The sequence below is a fragment of the Geospiza fortis genome, unplaced genomic scaffold (assembly GCF_000277835.1).
Source record: "Geospiza fortis unplaced genomic scaffold, GeoFor_1.0 scaffold1278, whole genome shotgun sequence".
NCBI lineage: Eukaryota > Metazoa > Chordata > Aves > Passeriformes > Thraupidae > Geospiza > Geospiza fortis.
Window position 1 is genome coordinate 616,085 of NW_005054536.1, and position 13,320 is coordinate 629,404.

At 49.3% G+C, this 13,320-nt stretch overlaps 1 protein-coding gene across 1 annotated transcript in view; it reads right to left on the reverse strand.

Annotated features, from left to right (window-relative positions):
- Nucleotides 1-13,007, reverse strand: part of ALPK1 (alpha kinase 1) — a 20,793-nt gene extending 7,786 nt beyond the window's left edge. The window contains exons 1-6 of the mRNA XM_031063848.1: nucleotides 12,904-13,007; nucleotides 12,590-12,785; nucleotides 9,329-9,483; nucleotides 2,004-2,202; nucleotides 1,082-1,141; nucleotides 351-437 (exon numbers count right to left, since the gene is read on the reverse strand). Of these exons, the coding sequence (XP_030919708.1) occupies nucleotides 351-437; nucleotides 1,082-1,141; nucleotides 2,004-2,202; nucleotides 9,329-9,483; nucleotides 12,590-12,707 (619 nt within the window). The 5' untranslated portion in view covers nucleotides 12,708-12,785; nucleotides 12,904-13,007. The remainder of the gene's footprint in view (nucleotides 1-350; nucleotides 438-1,081; nucleotides 1,142-2,003; nucleotides 2,203-9,328; nucleotides 9,484-12,589; nucleotides 12,786-12,903) is intronic.
- Nucleotides 13,008-13,320: the final 313 nt, after the last annotated feature.

Here is a 13,320-nt window from a genome sequence, read left to right on the forward strand (position 1 = left end):
GCAGAGGACATAGCTGGGATGTCCCTGTGATAAAACTACCACCTGCCTTTGGGAATACTGAATTCGGGACAAACATGGAGTGGCACAAGGAAAAAGAGAACATTTCACATTGTTCCTTGGCTTCAGGTGAGATTAGTAATAACATGTTAACTCCTGCAAAATGTTTGCTTGGCTCGTTGTTCCAGGCCCTTGCTGCAAAGAGATGGATGTGCAACTCATCCTCTGTGCCTGTTTTATGGGTAGAAGGGTGTTCATCACCAGCCCAAATTCTGACATGTGCCCAGTGTAACATTTTAAAAGGGGAAAAAATGGGGAAACCTTGAGTGGAAGCTTCCAGAAGACAGCCTTACCAAGCTTTTGCAGGATCTGTCCCCTGATTTGCAGACAGACTGCCTGAACAAGAACCCGATCGCTCTCCTCGGCGTATCGCCACGTTCCTGCAGGAGGGGTGGGAAAACTTGGCATAGAATGAAAAATATTCCTGTCACTCTCAGCCTCCAAGGGTTACCTGAATCCCAGCAAGCTGCCAGGATTCTCCTCCTTGCACGGAGGCCCTTTCCATACGAGAATCTCAGCTTCCCAGGGAAAACAGACCAACAGAACCCTGAACTGCCTCAATTTTCAGAGTTGTACAGCAACCTGAACATACCCACTAAAGAAACCCTGAATAAAGGAAAATAAAACATAAAGAATAAAGTATTTATTTAGTCTGTGAGATCAGTGGGAATTTAGTCTGTAAGATCAGGCTGATTGTTGAACTACTCCAACAATCTGGATTTTTGAGGGGATAGAGTTGACTGAGCTTCCTACATCACTCAGTTCCTTGAAACTGCTCCACAGGTTAAACTTCTCCATTCAGGATATTTTCCCACCCAACTGAAGGTATGTAAGGATGAATGAAAGAGATTTCAAAAATAAAGTAATGTTCCCACATTTTAGGAGGGAATGGTGAAGGAAAGAGAAGTGTGATGTAAGGAGTCATCACTGGGGTTGATTTTGACTGGTGCAACTGTTAAAATTGGGATCAAGAATCACACACCAAAATTGCAAGTATGAATTTGGAAAATAAATTTACACATACCCGTTGCTCCGTTGTCATTAATCAGGCTGCTCAGGATATATTCAGCTTTTAAAAGTTTCCCTGATAGAAAATCAAAGAAAAAAAAGATAGAAAATGAACATAAACATGTATTGTGGCATGAGGTGAATAAAACTACTCATCAGGTATCACCTGCACATAGAACTGCTGCTGTCCATAGCCAAAAATGCAGGCGCCCCACATACACACGAATGTTACATGTGGTTGTACAGTAACATGAAATTGTGAATGTATCTTTTTACTTTACACATCATACATTCTTGGAAGATTCTTGGGATTCCCAGCTCTTATTCCCACTCCTCAGAACAAAGTAGTCTAGCCTGCTTCCTTCAGCAGCAATGCTGCTGGATTCTGGCCCAAGGAAATGTGGGATTTGGAAACCCATTTAGGTGTCTCCATGGAAAGCAGAGCCACAGGAAGATGTGTTAAAAATCCTTCAGGTGCTGTCTGTGATACAGGAATGATGGAATTTTACTTTTTTATCCTGGAGGAGTTGTAACCTGCATTGTTGGCACAGTCAAGTGGCCCCACTGAAAAATAAAAAGCAGCTGGAACAGTGTAGAGAAAATGCCAGGATTCTAATTTCCTTTTCTCAAGGCCCTTGCTCGGGAGTACAGCAATTCAGATATCCCCGTTTGAAACCAGCAGGGAAGATTTGTTAAGGGACAAAAGCCCCAATTAGTATTTCCCACACCCTTTCACAACTTTCTCTCCCTCTTTTGGCTCCGAAACCCTTCACACCGGCCCCTTTTGTGCTACCGAGAGGAGCCGGCCAGAGCTCAAGGGGGCTGGCAGCGGGAAGCGCGCTCGCAGAGGTGGCACCGCCGGCGTGTCACCAGCAGGGAGGGGACCGAGTGTCGCCGCCCGAGTCAGGTGGGGCTGGCAGGGCTGAGGAGAGCGGTCCCTGTGTTGACGGCGAGGCGAGCCTGGCGGATGAGCAGCTGCGGGCTGATGGGAGCGCCGGGATGCAGGCGGTGCAGCCCCTTGGCCAGCCGCAGCAGCCGGCTGGAGGCGTCCAGCCAGTACAGGAAGCGGTCCAGCAGGAACACCACGGCCGTGGCCGTGCTGCTGTCCCGGACCACGATGGAGGCCTTCAGAAAAGCCTGGAGAAAAAAAAAAAAAAACAAAAAAAACCCCAAAACCAAAAAATCCACAGGCAGCCTCAGGAGCGCTGGAAAATGTTCAGCTTCACCAATCCTGTTCCTCACCCCATTTTCATGTTTAGGATAGGGAGGTGCCAGCTGTTTATTCTGTTCTAGTTGTAGATGTAATTGTGGATTTATTACTTTTTTAATTGCCTGATATTTGGAACTGCAGAATTTGGTGGTCTGCTGATGGATTTAAGTCATGCCCAGCAGCAAAGGGGGGAGGTAAGACTGGGAAGGCTGGAAATGGTCACTGTATGCATTGTCCCACTTGGAGCTCAGGCCACCCACTCCTCTGTACACCACAAACAGGCAAACAGGCCGGGAATCCAATGCTTTTCCCCTGCAGGCCATCCTTAATGACTCCTAAGTGCCTATGGACTCTCCTGGATGCCCACAGCAGCACTTACATGGGGAATTGCCAGAATTCCTGAGATCCTTGCCGTTAGCAGGACAGGAGGCCAGCAAAGACAGCCACGGGACACACAGCCTCATCACAGGTGCAGAATTGGGGACTTTTTTGCCAAAAGCCTGTCCCTTCCCATACTGGGCACAGCCTGCTATGGGCGTGGCACTTCAGCAAGGCAGATTTGTACAAATTTACTTTTTTCCCTTATTCTCTTATTTTTTTTTTTTCCTTTCCTCAGCCCGAGTTGGATTTTCTAAGAGGATGGCACTTGAAAAGGATTCCTGAAGCTCCGGCAGGCACAACTCCGGCCAACAATGGAGGATTCCCACTCTCCAAGCACCTGTAAACTGACACTGCGAACCAGCCATTCCAAATGCTCATCAACAGGCCATATATTTAAGCACAGAGCACCGCCTAATCTATTTTTTTTCCTCCCTTTCCTCCTTTAATAGATCGGAGCACAAAAGCCTGAGAGAGGGTGACCTACCAAACAAAAGGGCCTTTGAGTTCCTAGGAAAAGTAGACTTGGAGGAGGATGGAAGGAATCCAAGTGGCCCTATTATTTCCACTTGCACTAATTAGACATTTTTCTTTCAGCTATTGAGCACTGCTGAGAGGCCAAACTCACTGAATTCATTTCTAAAGTGTTTACAGAAGTTTGCATCTGTTTGTGTCTCTTCAGGAGGAAAATAAGCACTTCAATAGCATTGTGGAAAATCTAAACGAAGCATCCTATTCTGAAGGGCTTGGCAGTCTTGCAGCTGCATAATTTAACTCGCCGCTCAATGCCGAAACCTCTTGTGTCCCTCTCCAAACCCAAATGGACGCAAAATGTAGAAAAGTCAAGCCAGGGGGAGAAACGAGGCTATTTTTTTTCTTTTTTTTTGGGAGGCATGCTGTGTGGCACACAGCGCCACGGCTCCGTGTCAGCGATGTCCCCTCCCCGTGCCGAGCGGGACAGCGAGGAGTCCCCGCTCCTTTCATTGCCTGCCAGCTCGTGTGGCTGCGGAATTCCTCAGCACCTCCAGCGCACCTCCAGCCGGGACAGCGGCTCCCAGAGCCCGGGAAACCCCTCTGGCTCCCGGGATGCCTCAGCCTGCTCCATCCCAAGCAGAACCCGGCAGATTTACTCACTTTCTCCGTCGCTTTAGATAAACAGGGAGGGAGGGGGGGGGAAGAGTGAGGTACGCTCGCACTTTGTTTTCACATCTGTGCCCGCGACGTGAAATGGATCTGCCTAATTGAGTTTATGACACAAAGGGAAGCTGGCCGCGGCTGGGAAGTGGAATCAGGTGGCGGGGGAATTAAATTTGCTCCAGATTTCTATACAGGGACCATTGGGGGAAATGCAAAGCAGCCTTTAGCGAGGGGGTTTCGCCTTGATGGCGCTGAGCGGGAGGGTGTGCGGCTCGCACGGCTCCTCCTGAAGTTTGGGTCCCGGCTTTGGGTTCAAAGCCACGACGCCTCCTCCGCATTGACAATGGGGGCCGCTCCCAAGAGAGGGGAGAAGCTCAGAACCGGGGCCATCTGGCACTAGGACGGGCAGAAAAGCGTCAAAGGGAAATTATTGGTGCATAGTAAATGAGGATGAGGAGGAGGGGAAGGAAATAGGGGGAAATCTTTATGTGGCAGCTGATGTAAGAGGAATTACAAGCCCAAATAAATGAAATATTGATTTAATCCACTCTCTCGGCCCTCTTTATAAAGCCAAGATCCCAGAGGCAAGCCCTCCTCCATAGCCTGCAGGCTCAGGAGGATCCCCTTTGGAAAAACGCCTCTACAAACAGCGTGATTAAAAGCAGGGGAAAGAAAGATTTAATTTTCAGCATCCCCACAGTTTGGTGGGTGCTCTAGACTCCTGTGTTTGCTGATACCCACTCGTCTCAAACCAGTTCAGTCCTAGTTTCACTTGTGATGGCGGCCAAGTTTTAAAACCTTTTTAAAAAGCCACAAAACTGAGAGCGGCCAGCAAAGAATTTCTAATTCCATGCACAAGGCAGGAGAGTCAGAGGCACACACGTACTTTCAGGTGCTTCAGTCCTCTCCCAGGAGCTGCTCCTAGTTAGCACTCCACTGAACCCTAACAAATTGCCCAGTTTTCTTTCCCCTGTCAGATTAAACACAGAGCCACAGTGCCGATGGATGGGGCTGGAGCCTTTCCCCCTCCTACCCCGTCCTTCCCAGAGACCAAAGCTGCTGTCACCGAGTGGGACTGCTCTATCAATCCCTGCCTTTCAGCCGGCAGTCAGGGCCCTCTCCACAAGCAGCAGGGAATTAAGCCTCCCACCAGGCCGGGGATGGCAGGAGAAAGTGTGGCTGGAGGTGCAGGCTGACACACGGGACAGGCACACACTGGATTGCTGCAGACTGAAGAGTCCAGGCAGCTCCTGGACACTTCCCTCTTGGCTCAGAGCAGAGGAGAATTCTGGCCTGCACTGAACCTGTTAATTATCTCAAGTTATTCATCCTGCAGGCAGAGGAGAGTTGGGAATTTAAAGGCAGTAGCATTAGGTCCATTAGGGGCAGTTCAAAACACCACAGACTGGGGCAGCCTTTACAACCAACCTTACCTTGCTTCAAGACTGGGAATAACTCCTGATTCCCTCAAGGAAAAAGAACAGCAGCATCTTGTGATGAGGACAGAAGGAGAACTCTTCAAGTGCCCAGGGAGCTGCTTGAAGGGGTGTTCCTTTTGGCCTCAGATCCAACAGGGCAGCAGGGATTTGGGGGACCATGGTCACATGCGGGGCTCCTGCTCTTGATTAGTGCCAAAGATACAGAGATGCCACAATCGTTTTGTGGCCCTGGTTTGTTCTGGACCACTTATAAAATATTGTGGCACATTAAAAGGAGATATTTTAATACTTAAATACAGCAACACCAGAGACAGAACCCCTCTGAGGGAGCAAGACCATTATCAACATCTAAAAATATGAGAAACTTCCCTGAATCAAAAACTTTCCTCTTCCCTCAAAACATCGATCCACTTGAGGAAACACATTTAAAGTTGTAAATACTCCAAGAAGCTGCTTCTGGCAGGAGTAAATCCTACCCATGAGCAAAGTGAAGTGTTATTCCTACACAAACCCAGGATCCAGCTTCCCTTTTTTAAAAAAAATGTTATGGTCTACACAAACTCTGCTGTAGTTTTGCCACACAGGCAGCAGAAGGCGGAGTGCCCTGCAGCACCATGGCAGTCACCCCCGGGAGCTGAAGCCCTCCTGCCTGCACCTCATCTCTGACACTTCTCACTTACAAAGCCCCTGCGAGGCTGGGGTGCCGCGATTCCCGATTCCCGGCTGGAATTCATCCCTCACATCACTCTCCGTTTCACTGGGATCACCCAAGAAGAGCTCTAAAGGAGGCAGGTAGCAAAAGGTCAGCCTCAACCACCGAGATCCCAGGGCTACGATTTAGGGCTTTAATTCTCCTGTTACCGCACCCACCGTTAGGAGGAGGAGAAAACGAAATCCTCAGCCCCCAGCTTTAGTTCTTTTTCCAAAGGCTCCCATCTCCTCAGTGCCACACACACACCTACAGTTAGGGCACAGTCCCTTGGAATGGGCTCCCTAATGGCAATCCATCAGCACCTAATTAGCCAAGGGCTGCAGGGCCTTATTTTCCACTCTTTTCAATATTCCCATTAAATCCCAGGAGATCCTAGTGCCAGCAGGGCCAGGATCCGAGCTCCCCACAGCAGGGAGCATGGAGCCGGCCCGCACAGCTCCCTGCAGAAGGACCAGAGCAGCCCCACTCCTGAAGGCTTTTCCTTTTGTATTCCCATTGTACCCATCCCAGCAGATCCTGCTCCATGACTGGAGGCAGGAATTACTGATAGGTGTGATAAAAATGAAGCAAACCCCACATCACCACTATGGGTTTGCAAACGGGCAAAAAGAACCAAAAAGGAAGAAAAAAAACCTTAAAATATTAATGTAGCATGAATCATCCCACAAGAGAACTCCGTGTGTGCAGAGAATCATCCTTCAGCTGAAGGCACAGCAGGTTTATTGGGATCAAAACTTCCGTGGACATGGGCATGTTGCCCTCTATTGGCTGCTCATCGAGCATTAGGCTAATTCCATCTCTTGGGAAAGCCAAGACCTGCAGGAAGGGCAGCCCTGGCAGCCTCCCTTAGGGATCTGCAGCCCCATTCCGAACCCCACAGCACACCTGGTATTCAGGGAGAAAAAATAATCCCTTCTTCTCGATCCCTGCCAGCAAGGACCCTGTGACAATTCTGACTTTGCCTTGTTAAAAATATAAAATCCCAGTGTTTCCCAGTTTTGGCTTTGGATAGAGATGCGGGCTATCACCTTTTGGGCCTTAGATTCCCACCACGGGGGCTGCGGGAAGGGCTTGGTTTGCTGGCTGGAACCTGTTAGAAAAACGTGGAAAACCTCAGCATGTTGAGCTTGTCGAACTGCTGTGGCCTCTGGGTGGTGAATCCCGGCAGGAAAAAGGAAAAAAAAAACCCAACAAAATTCAAACCAAACAGTGCACCTTCTCTGGGATGCAGAGGGGCGCTGAGCATCCCCCAGCAAAGAGGAAGGAGAAGAAGGTGGCTCTGCCTTCCTGACGAGCCGGCAAGGCGGGTCCCACTTTTTTTAAAAGCTGGAGAACGCCGAGGCAAAGCCTTGAAGCCGCAGCCTAATCCTCTTACTCCCTGTGCCGGTCTCATGGAGCTTTTGAGCCCCCTCCCAGAGCGAGCCATCCTCGGGAGAGCGGCGGAGCCAGCGCTGCCTGCTGCAGCGCCGCCAGTGTGTTATGGTAATGAAGCGCCTTTCATTCACCCATCTCAAAGCACTTCTTAAATGTAATGAATCACGGTTTATGAACTTATTCTAAGCATGGCAAATTAAAATAAACAGAGAGGGAAAAAAATTAAAGGGTTTTTTTCTTTTCTTTTTCCGAACAATAAATCGATAAAGGCTAAATTTTTTTTGTGTGTCCTTCGGGGAATTAAATTATCCTTCTGTCCCTCATGCCAAAAAAAAGAAGAAAAAAAAAGTTGCTCAGACTTTTATCTTTCCTCATCACACTGTAATCACTTCTCTTCAGCCTCATTTTCCCCCCAGCTTTTTATTCAAAGAACTGAGGCAGCCTTTGCTCTGCCTTGAAATTTTATTTAAAATAAAAAAGAGGGGGGAGAAGGAATGGATGAAGGGGGAAAAAAATCCCTTTTCCTGACTAATACTAATAATACAGGTCAAAATGTCAGTCTATCTACAATTAAATGGAAAACAAAAAAGGTTTTCCCTTTTTCCCATGGTACAATGGTGCTGGAATATAAATTACCGATGAAGATGAAATAATACTTCAAAGCACATGGGCAAAGGCAGCACAACGTTTACAAAGTATTTTCCACCACAGGATGAAACACTGGAGACAACGGCAGCCAATGGAGTTCAGGGGGTGTGGGTGAATAGCCCAAAACTAGCACGGAGGAGGATTTGAGGTCCCTATAGTCCCTGACCCCACGATAGGCTTTGTTTAACAAGGGCAGCTGCAGTTATCAACAGATGTTTCAGCAATAAATAATTGGTATCATCCCAGAAAAGACCCATCTACCTGGGGAGAGGGCATAATGCAGCAAACACTGCCCCACTATTAGAGCCACATTAATCTCCCATCTAGCCAGGTCTCTCGGGGAGCTGGCTGCAGGTGTTTATCCCGGGAGGGAGCTCACAAACGCTCCCAAGTTACAGGGAGCTGAGCTGGGATTGTAAAGGAGGTCAACCTCCGCCATAAATTTCTGTCTGAGGCCACACACACCAAAGGGATGGAGAAAACAAATACCCGAGAGCGAGCAGCCACTCCCCTCCCTCCCTCCCTCCCTCCCGGGGGAAATCCAGGAGCCCCGCCAGGACCTGGGCATGCTGGGGCTGCCACTTCCCAGCCCTGCGGTGGCTTTGCTGAGCTTCTCACTGCTCCACAAGGAATCAAAGCTGTTCCCAAAGAAAAGCTGCTGGCCTCACTGAGGCAGGACCCTCCGGGGCAGGTGAGACCTCCTGGCCACCCTGGAGTTTAACAACAGGCAGGAATGGGATGGTGCTGGCTTCAGGAACAAAAAACACCCCCTACAAAATTCACAAACCTCACCTTTATTCCTGTTCTGGCTAAGGGATAGCCCTTAGCCCAGATATTGCACTTACCATGGGAAAAAGGTGTCCTCTATTTGCCACATGCCTGACGTGCCTCCAGGAAAATCAGAAAAGGAATTTCTTGCTACTTTCTAATCTTTGAGCTCAAACTCATCACCTTAAGGGATGGGATCGCCAAGGACCTTTGGGATTCTGCAGCTCCTTACACATGAGGAATATCTCACAGGAGAAATCACATTGAATCCTTGCCTATCCTGCCTAGGTTTTGGCCAGCTTTGGTCCTCAAAGGGATTCTGCCAGGTAATTTTATTGGAGGAAGAGTAGGTGAGGAGTAGTGCAAGCCCTGCCAAAGCGGGTGATCCTCACGACCAACTTGCAGAGCAGAATTAAACAAAGCACAGCATTCTTGTCAAATTAGTGTTTTTTTTTTTTTTTAAAACACTATGTGAACATTTTAGTGTTATTATAATGCCAGCTCTTCAGGAAAGAGGGAAGCATCACCTGAGTGGAGACAGACCCAGAAGTGCCCTGTGAAAGCCCCCGAGCACCACAGCTGTGTTGAACTTCATACCAGCAAGTCAGGCAGCCTGGCGCTGATCATATCTTGCAGGTTTGTTTTGTCTTCTGGGCCCAGCTCTTGTTTGTACTGCCATCTCTCCGGCACAAAGGGCCATTTCATTTCCTTTGCCTCCTCCAGCAGGCTCCTCAGCTCCTCAGGAAGCAGAGCTGAAAGGGTCAAAGAGCAGGTGAGGCTATTGCAGCAGGTTCAGCCACAGCAGCCCCCCCAAAAGGCTTCTCCCAGTTGCTCCCAAGGGCTCTCAGCCTGGTGGGGAGGGCAGGGGAGCTGGCCTGCTCTCAGTTCCCCTTGGCTGCACTGCCCTCCAGGGAAATGGGACCCTCCAGCCATTAAAAAGGCTTTTAGCAGGAAGTCCTGCCGGCTGGTGGCTGCCTGGGCGTGAAGAGCTGCTCCGAAGGAGGCAGGAGGGAACCTGTTCCCCTGTGTGAGGAGAGAACAATGGGGTCAACGGCACAGATCTGTCCCCCTTGCTCAGGTGACAGTGGCAGAGCCATCCTGGAAAGCCACTTCCAAACTGGGAGATAAACCTGGACCGTAGATGGCAGCCAGACAGAAATCAAAAGGGTTATAATGAATATTAAGTGCAAGTTCTTGGGCAGTTTGTCCCTCCCTGCTCCCTCTCCATACTGGTCCTAAGACACTCCATCAGCTTTGGGTGGATCTCCAACCTGATCCAACTAAGGAAGCAACTGCTAGGAGCACAGAGCCAGAGATTTGGGCTTGGATCCATCCCTTCCTTTCAGTCACAGCCCATTTTCCTTTCCCATTCCAATTTCCTTGCAGCAGGGTTGATGTGGATGTGCTGTGCCGTGCTAACCACTCGGCTGGGCAGCCTCTCTGGCCAATAAAAGTGGATTAACGAAGATTATTGACCAGATGGGGTTAATGGTGATCATCAGCTGCAGATCTGGCCCCTTCTGGCCATTAATCCCCCAAAAAAACCCTGCTCAGAGAGCATTGCTGCTTTAACAAGGCAACGCAATAAATGCATTGCTACAGATTTTTTAATCAATCTTTTATGCAGGGACTGCAGAAAATTAACTTCATCAAAAGGATATTACAGGCTTGGACTGCAGCACATTCACAGGTATGGCTTTCCTTGGAAGAAACAGCAAGCTGGACATTTATGGCCCACCCCCAAAATGTCAAGTTTACAATCTTCCCGCTTTTTCCAGCCCATGTTTTCTCACTTGTTGCCATCCCAAGGAAACGTGGGGTTAGGAAATCTTCCTGTTACACATCCTGGCTTAAAGTAAAGCCCAATTTCCTTATCCTTCTGAAGTGGTGCCTAAGGGGCTCAGCCCTGAACGCGGAGGCAAGGTGGCTAAGTGCTAGGGCTGATGGGGAGAGGAGGCCCTGCTCCCACCCTCACACTGGAAAATCAGTGCAGGAGCAGAAATATGCACCTCAGTGTGGGGATATTCGCCTCATCACAAGGGATAAATTGTTGGACAGAAGGACTTATGTCCCATGTAGAAGGGACTGGACTGCCTGAGTCTTTTCCCAAGGAAGATCCAGCTCCAAGGACAAGAGTTTGCCCTCATAACAGAGAGCTGTTCTCACTGCTGGCAATTTAAACTCGTTCATTAACCAAGGCTGAATGGTCACAGAAGTGGACTGCAATGAATTTCTAGCCTAAAGAAGAAATAAAGAAAAGATCCAGACCCACCCAACACCCGTTCTGCCGTCTAAAGTGAGACCAAGATGTGCTCCTCCTCTCTCCACCATTTTTACGGATTTGGCCTTCAGTCCTTCCCGCCGCAGGTCTGGGAAAGCCGGGGGCAACGGGAACAAAGGCAGCCCCGGGAGGAGAGGGGGGCCAGGAAAGCCCCTCGGCCCCAGCGCAGGGAGGGTCCCCCCGAAGCCGAGAGCCGCCGAGCCCCAGCAGTTATTAATGTCGCTGTCACCACCCCGCTGCTGGGTATTTTCCTTCCAGCTGATGGGAACACGGCCCTGGAAAAGCCCGAGCAGCACTCGAGGCTCTGATGGCCCATTTCCTGAAGCAGTTTACCTGAAGGACCGTGTCCAATCGAGTGATTATAAGAGCACTGATTCACCTTATCTGGAACTAAACTGATTATTTCTCATACTTTGTGGTATTTAATAGGAGAAAAGGAGGGAGGAGGAGGAGGGGGAAAAAAAAGCGCTACCTGATTAGGGGTTCAAGAGCCTATTCTGCGGAGCCACAATCAAACTTAAAAGAATTTGCGAGGAGGAAACAAAGTGCCCTTTGTTGGAAACAAAAGAAGAGGAGAGAAAAATCTTCCAGTATCCATAACAGAAACCTCCACGCCACCCTCCAGCGCAAACAGACTTAGGTGCTTCAGGAAAAGGCAGCTGACCTCCCAGCAAGAACAAGGATGGTCGGAAAAACATCTTCTCAACGGCTCCGCGCCCCGGGACTAACAAAGGGCTTTAAGGATCACATTAACGTTTGGGCCGAGCCACTCAAGCACGGCGAAAACGAAACATTATTAACACCAAACTGGGGAACGGGCAGCGCCGCAGATGTGGCACGCAAAGGGAAACCTTAATTCCGCTGGAGTGGAGAAATGATAAATCCTCCCTTCGCGGCCGCACCAAAATTGCTGCTGGCTTTCAGCAGGTAACGCCAGCATTGAAACAAAGGAAGAGTCCTTTTATTATTTATTTAGCCCTCGCTAAATGCTGCTTCCTTTCCTGGTTATTTGTTCCAGCCTTTAGCCAGCATGGATTTTCCTTTCAAGAGGTATATTTGCAAAGGGGTTTTTATTTAGGTGGTTGTTTTTTGGTTGTGTTTTTTTTTTTTTTTCTTTTTGCCCCTTGGACACCACTTATAGAGGTCACACACATTTTACAAGATAAAGACTCGGGCAATGAGCTCTTTAATATATGAGGAGAAACTGACAAACACAGAGGGCCCTCCCCCAGTTCCTATGAAAGGAGAGGAAATATGTGCCCTTATTCAGAAGTTGCATCCTTTTTTTTTTCTGTCTCTCTCTCTTTTTTTTTTTTTTTAATAACTGAAATTTATGTGCATCAGCAAACTTTTGGGCATTGTTCTTCCCAAACTAAACTGTTCCTTACAGCCTCATGTTTACTGAAGCCTAAAATTAGAACTGACAGCAATTCACTGCAACAAAGTGCACTTCTTTGCCTGCCTGCATCCCATTCACGGCCCTGAAATCCAGGCATCTCTTGACACTCACGGAGACGAAAAATAGGGCAGGGCTGAGGGCCGGCGGGGCGCTGCCGCCTCCCCTGGGGAGAGCTCACCTTGGCACCGCCGGTATTCCCGCTGCTCCGCCTCTCCCGGTGCCCGGGGCAGGAGCTCGGTGTCCAGGGCCCACTGGCACTGCTGCAGCAGCGCGGCCACGGCGCTCTGCCCGCTCATGAATGGCCCGGCTCCGCGGTGATCAATTGCTCAGGAGATCCCCGTGAAAAGAAAAGGAACTCTTCGAGGCCGAGGTACCTGGCAGACAAAGGAAGGGGAAAATTATTAACTAAAGCAACATCAATTATCCGAAAGGCTCAAGCAGGGGGAGATAATAAGGGGAAATAGAGGAAAATACGTGGCAGGCTCAGAGGACTTTATTAGAGGAGTGTGTGAAATCACTGCAGGCTCCCGGGGACAGTGTGAGGGGAGCATCTCTGAGTGCCAGGGAGAGAGGACGGGCTCGTCAGTGGAGCCATGATGGGCTCATCAGTGAAACAATGACATCCCGAGCAGGGAAGTGACTGGTGGGTCTATGCCAAAGTCCTCTGCACCTGGGAGGCTCGGGCTAACCGGGATGGAATGGCAGAAAGGAGCGTGCTGTGTGCATTTCTCAGACCATAGAGACCTTCTCTTTCATCCTGGGATGCCACCCCGTGGGTGAATGTTCTCCTCCAGGTGCTTAGGACGTTGCCAGTGGTGATGCAGGAAATCCCCACCATTCCCATGACAGGTATCTGGCTCAGTACCTGCCAGAATGCTCAGGCAGCTTTCAAAAATTAAGCACAAGATA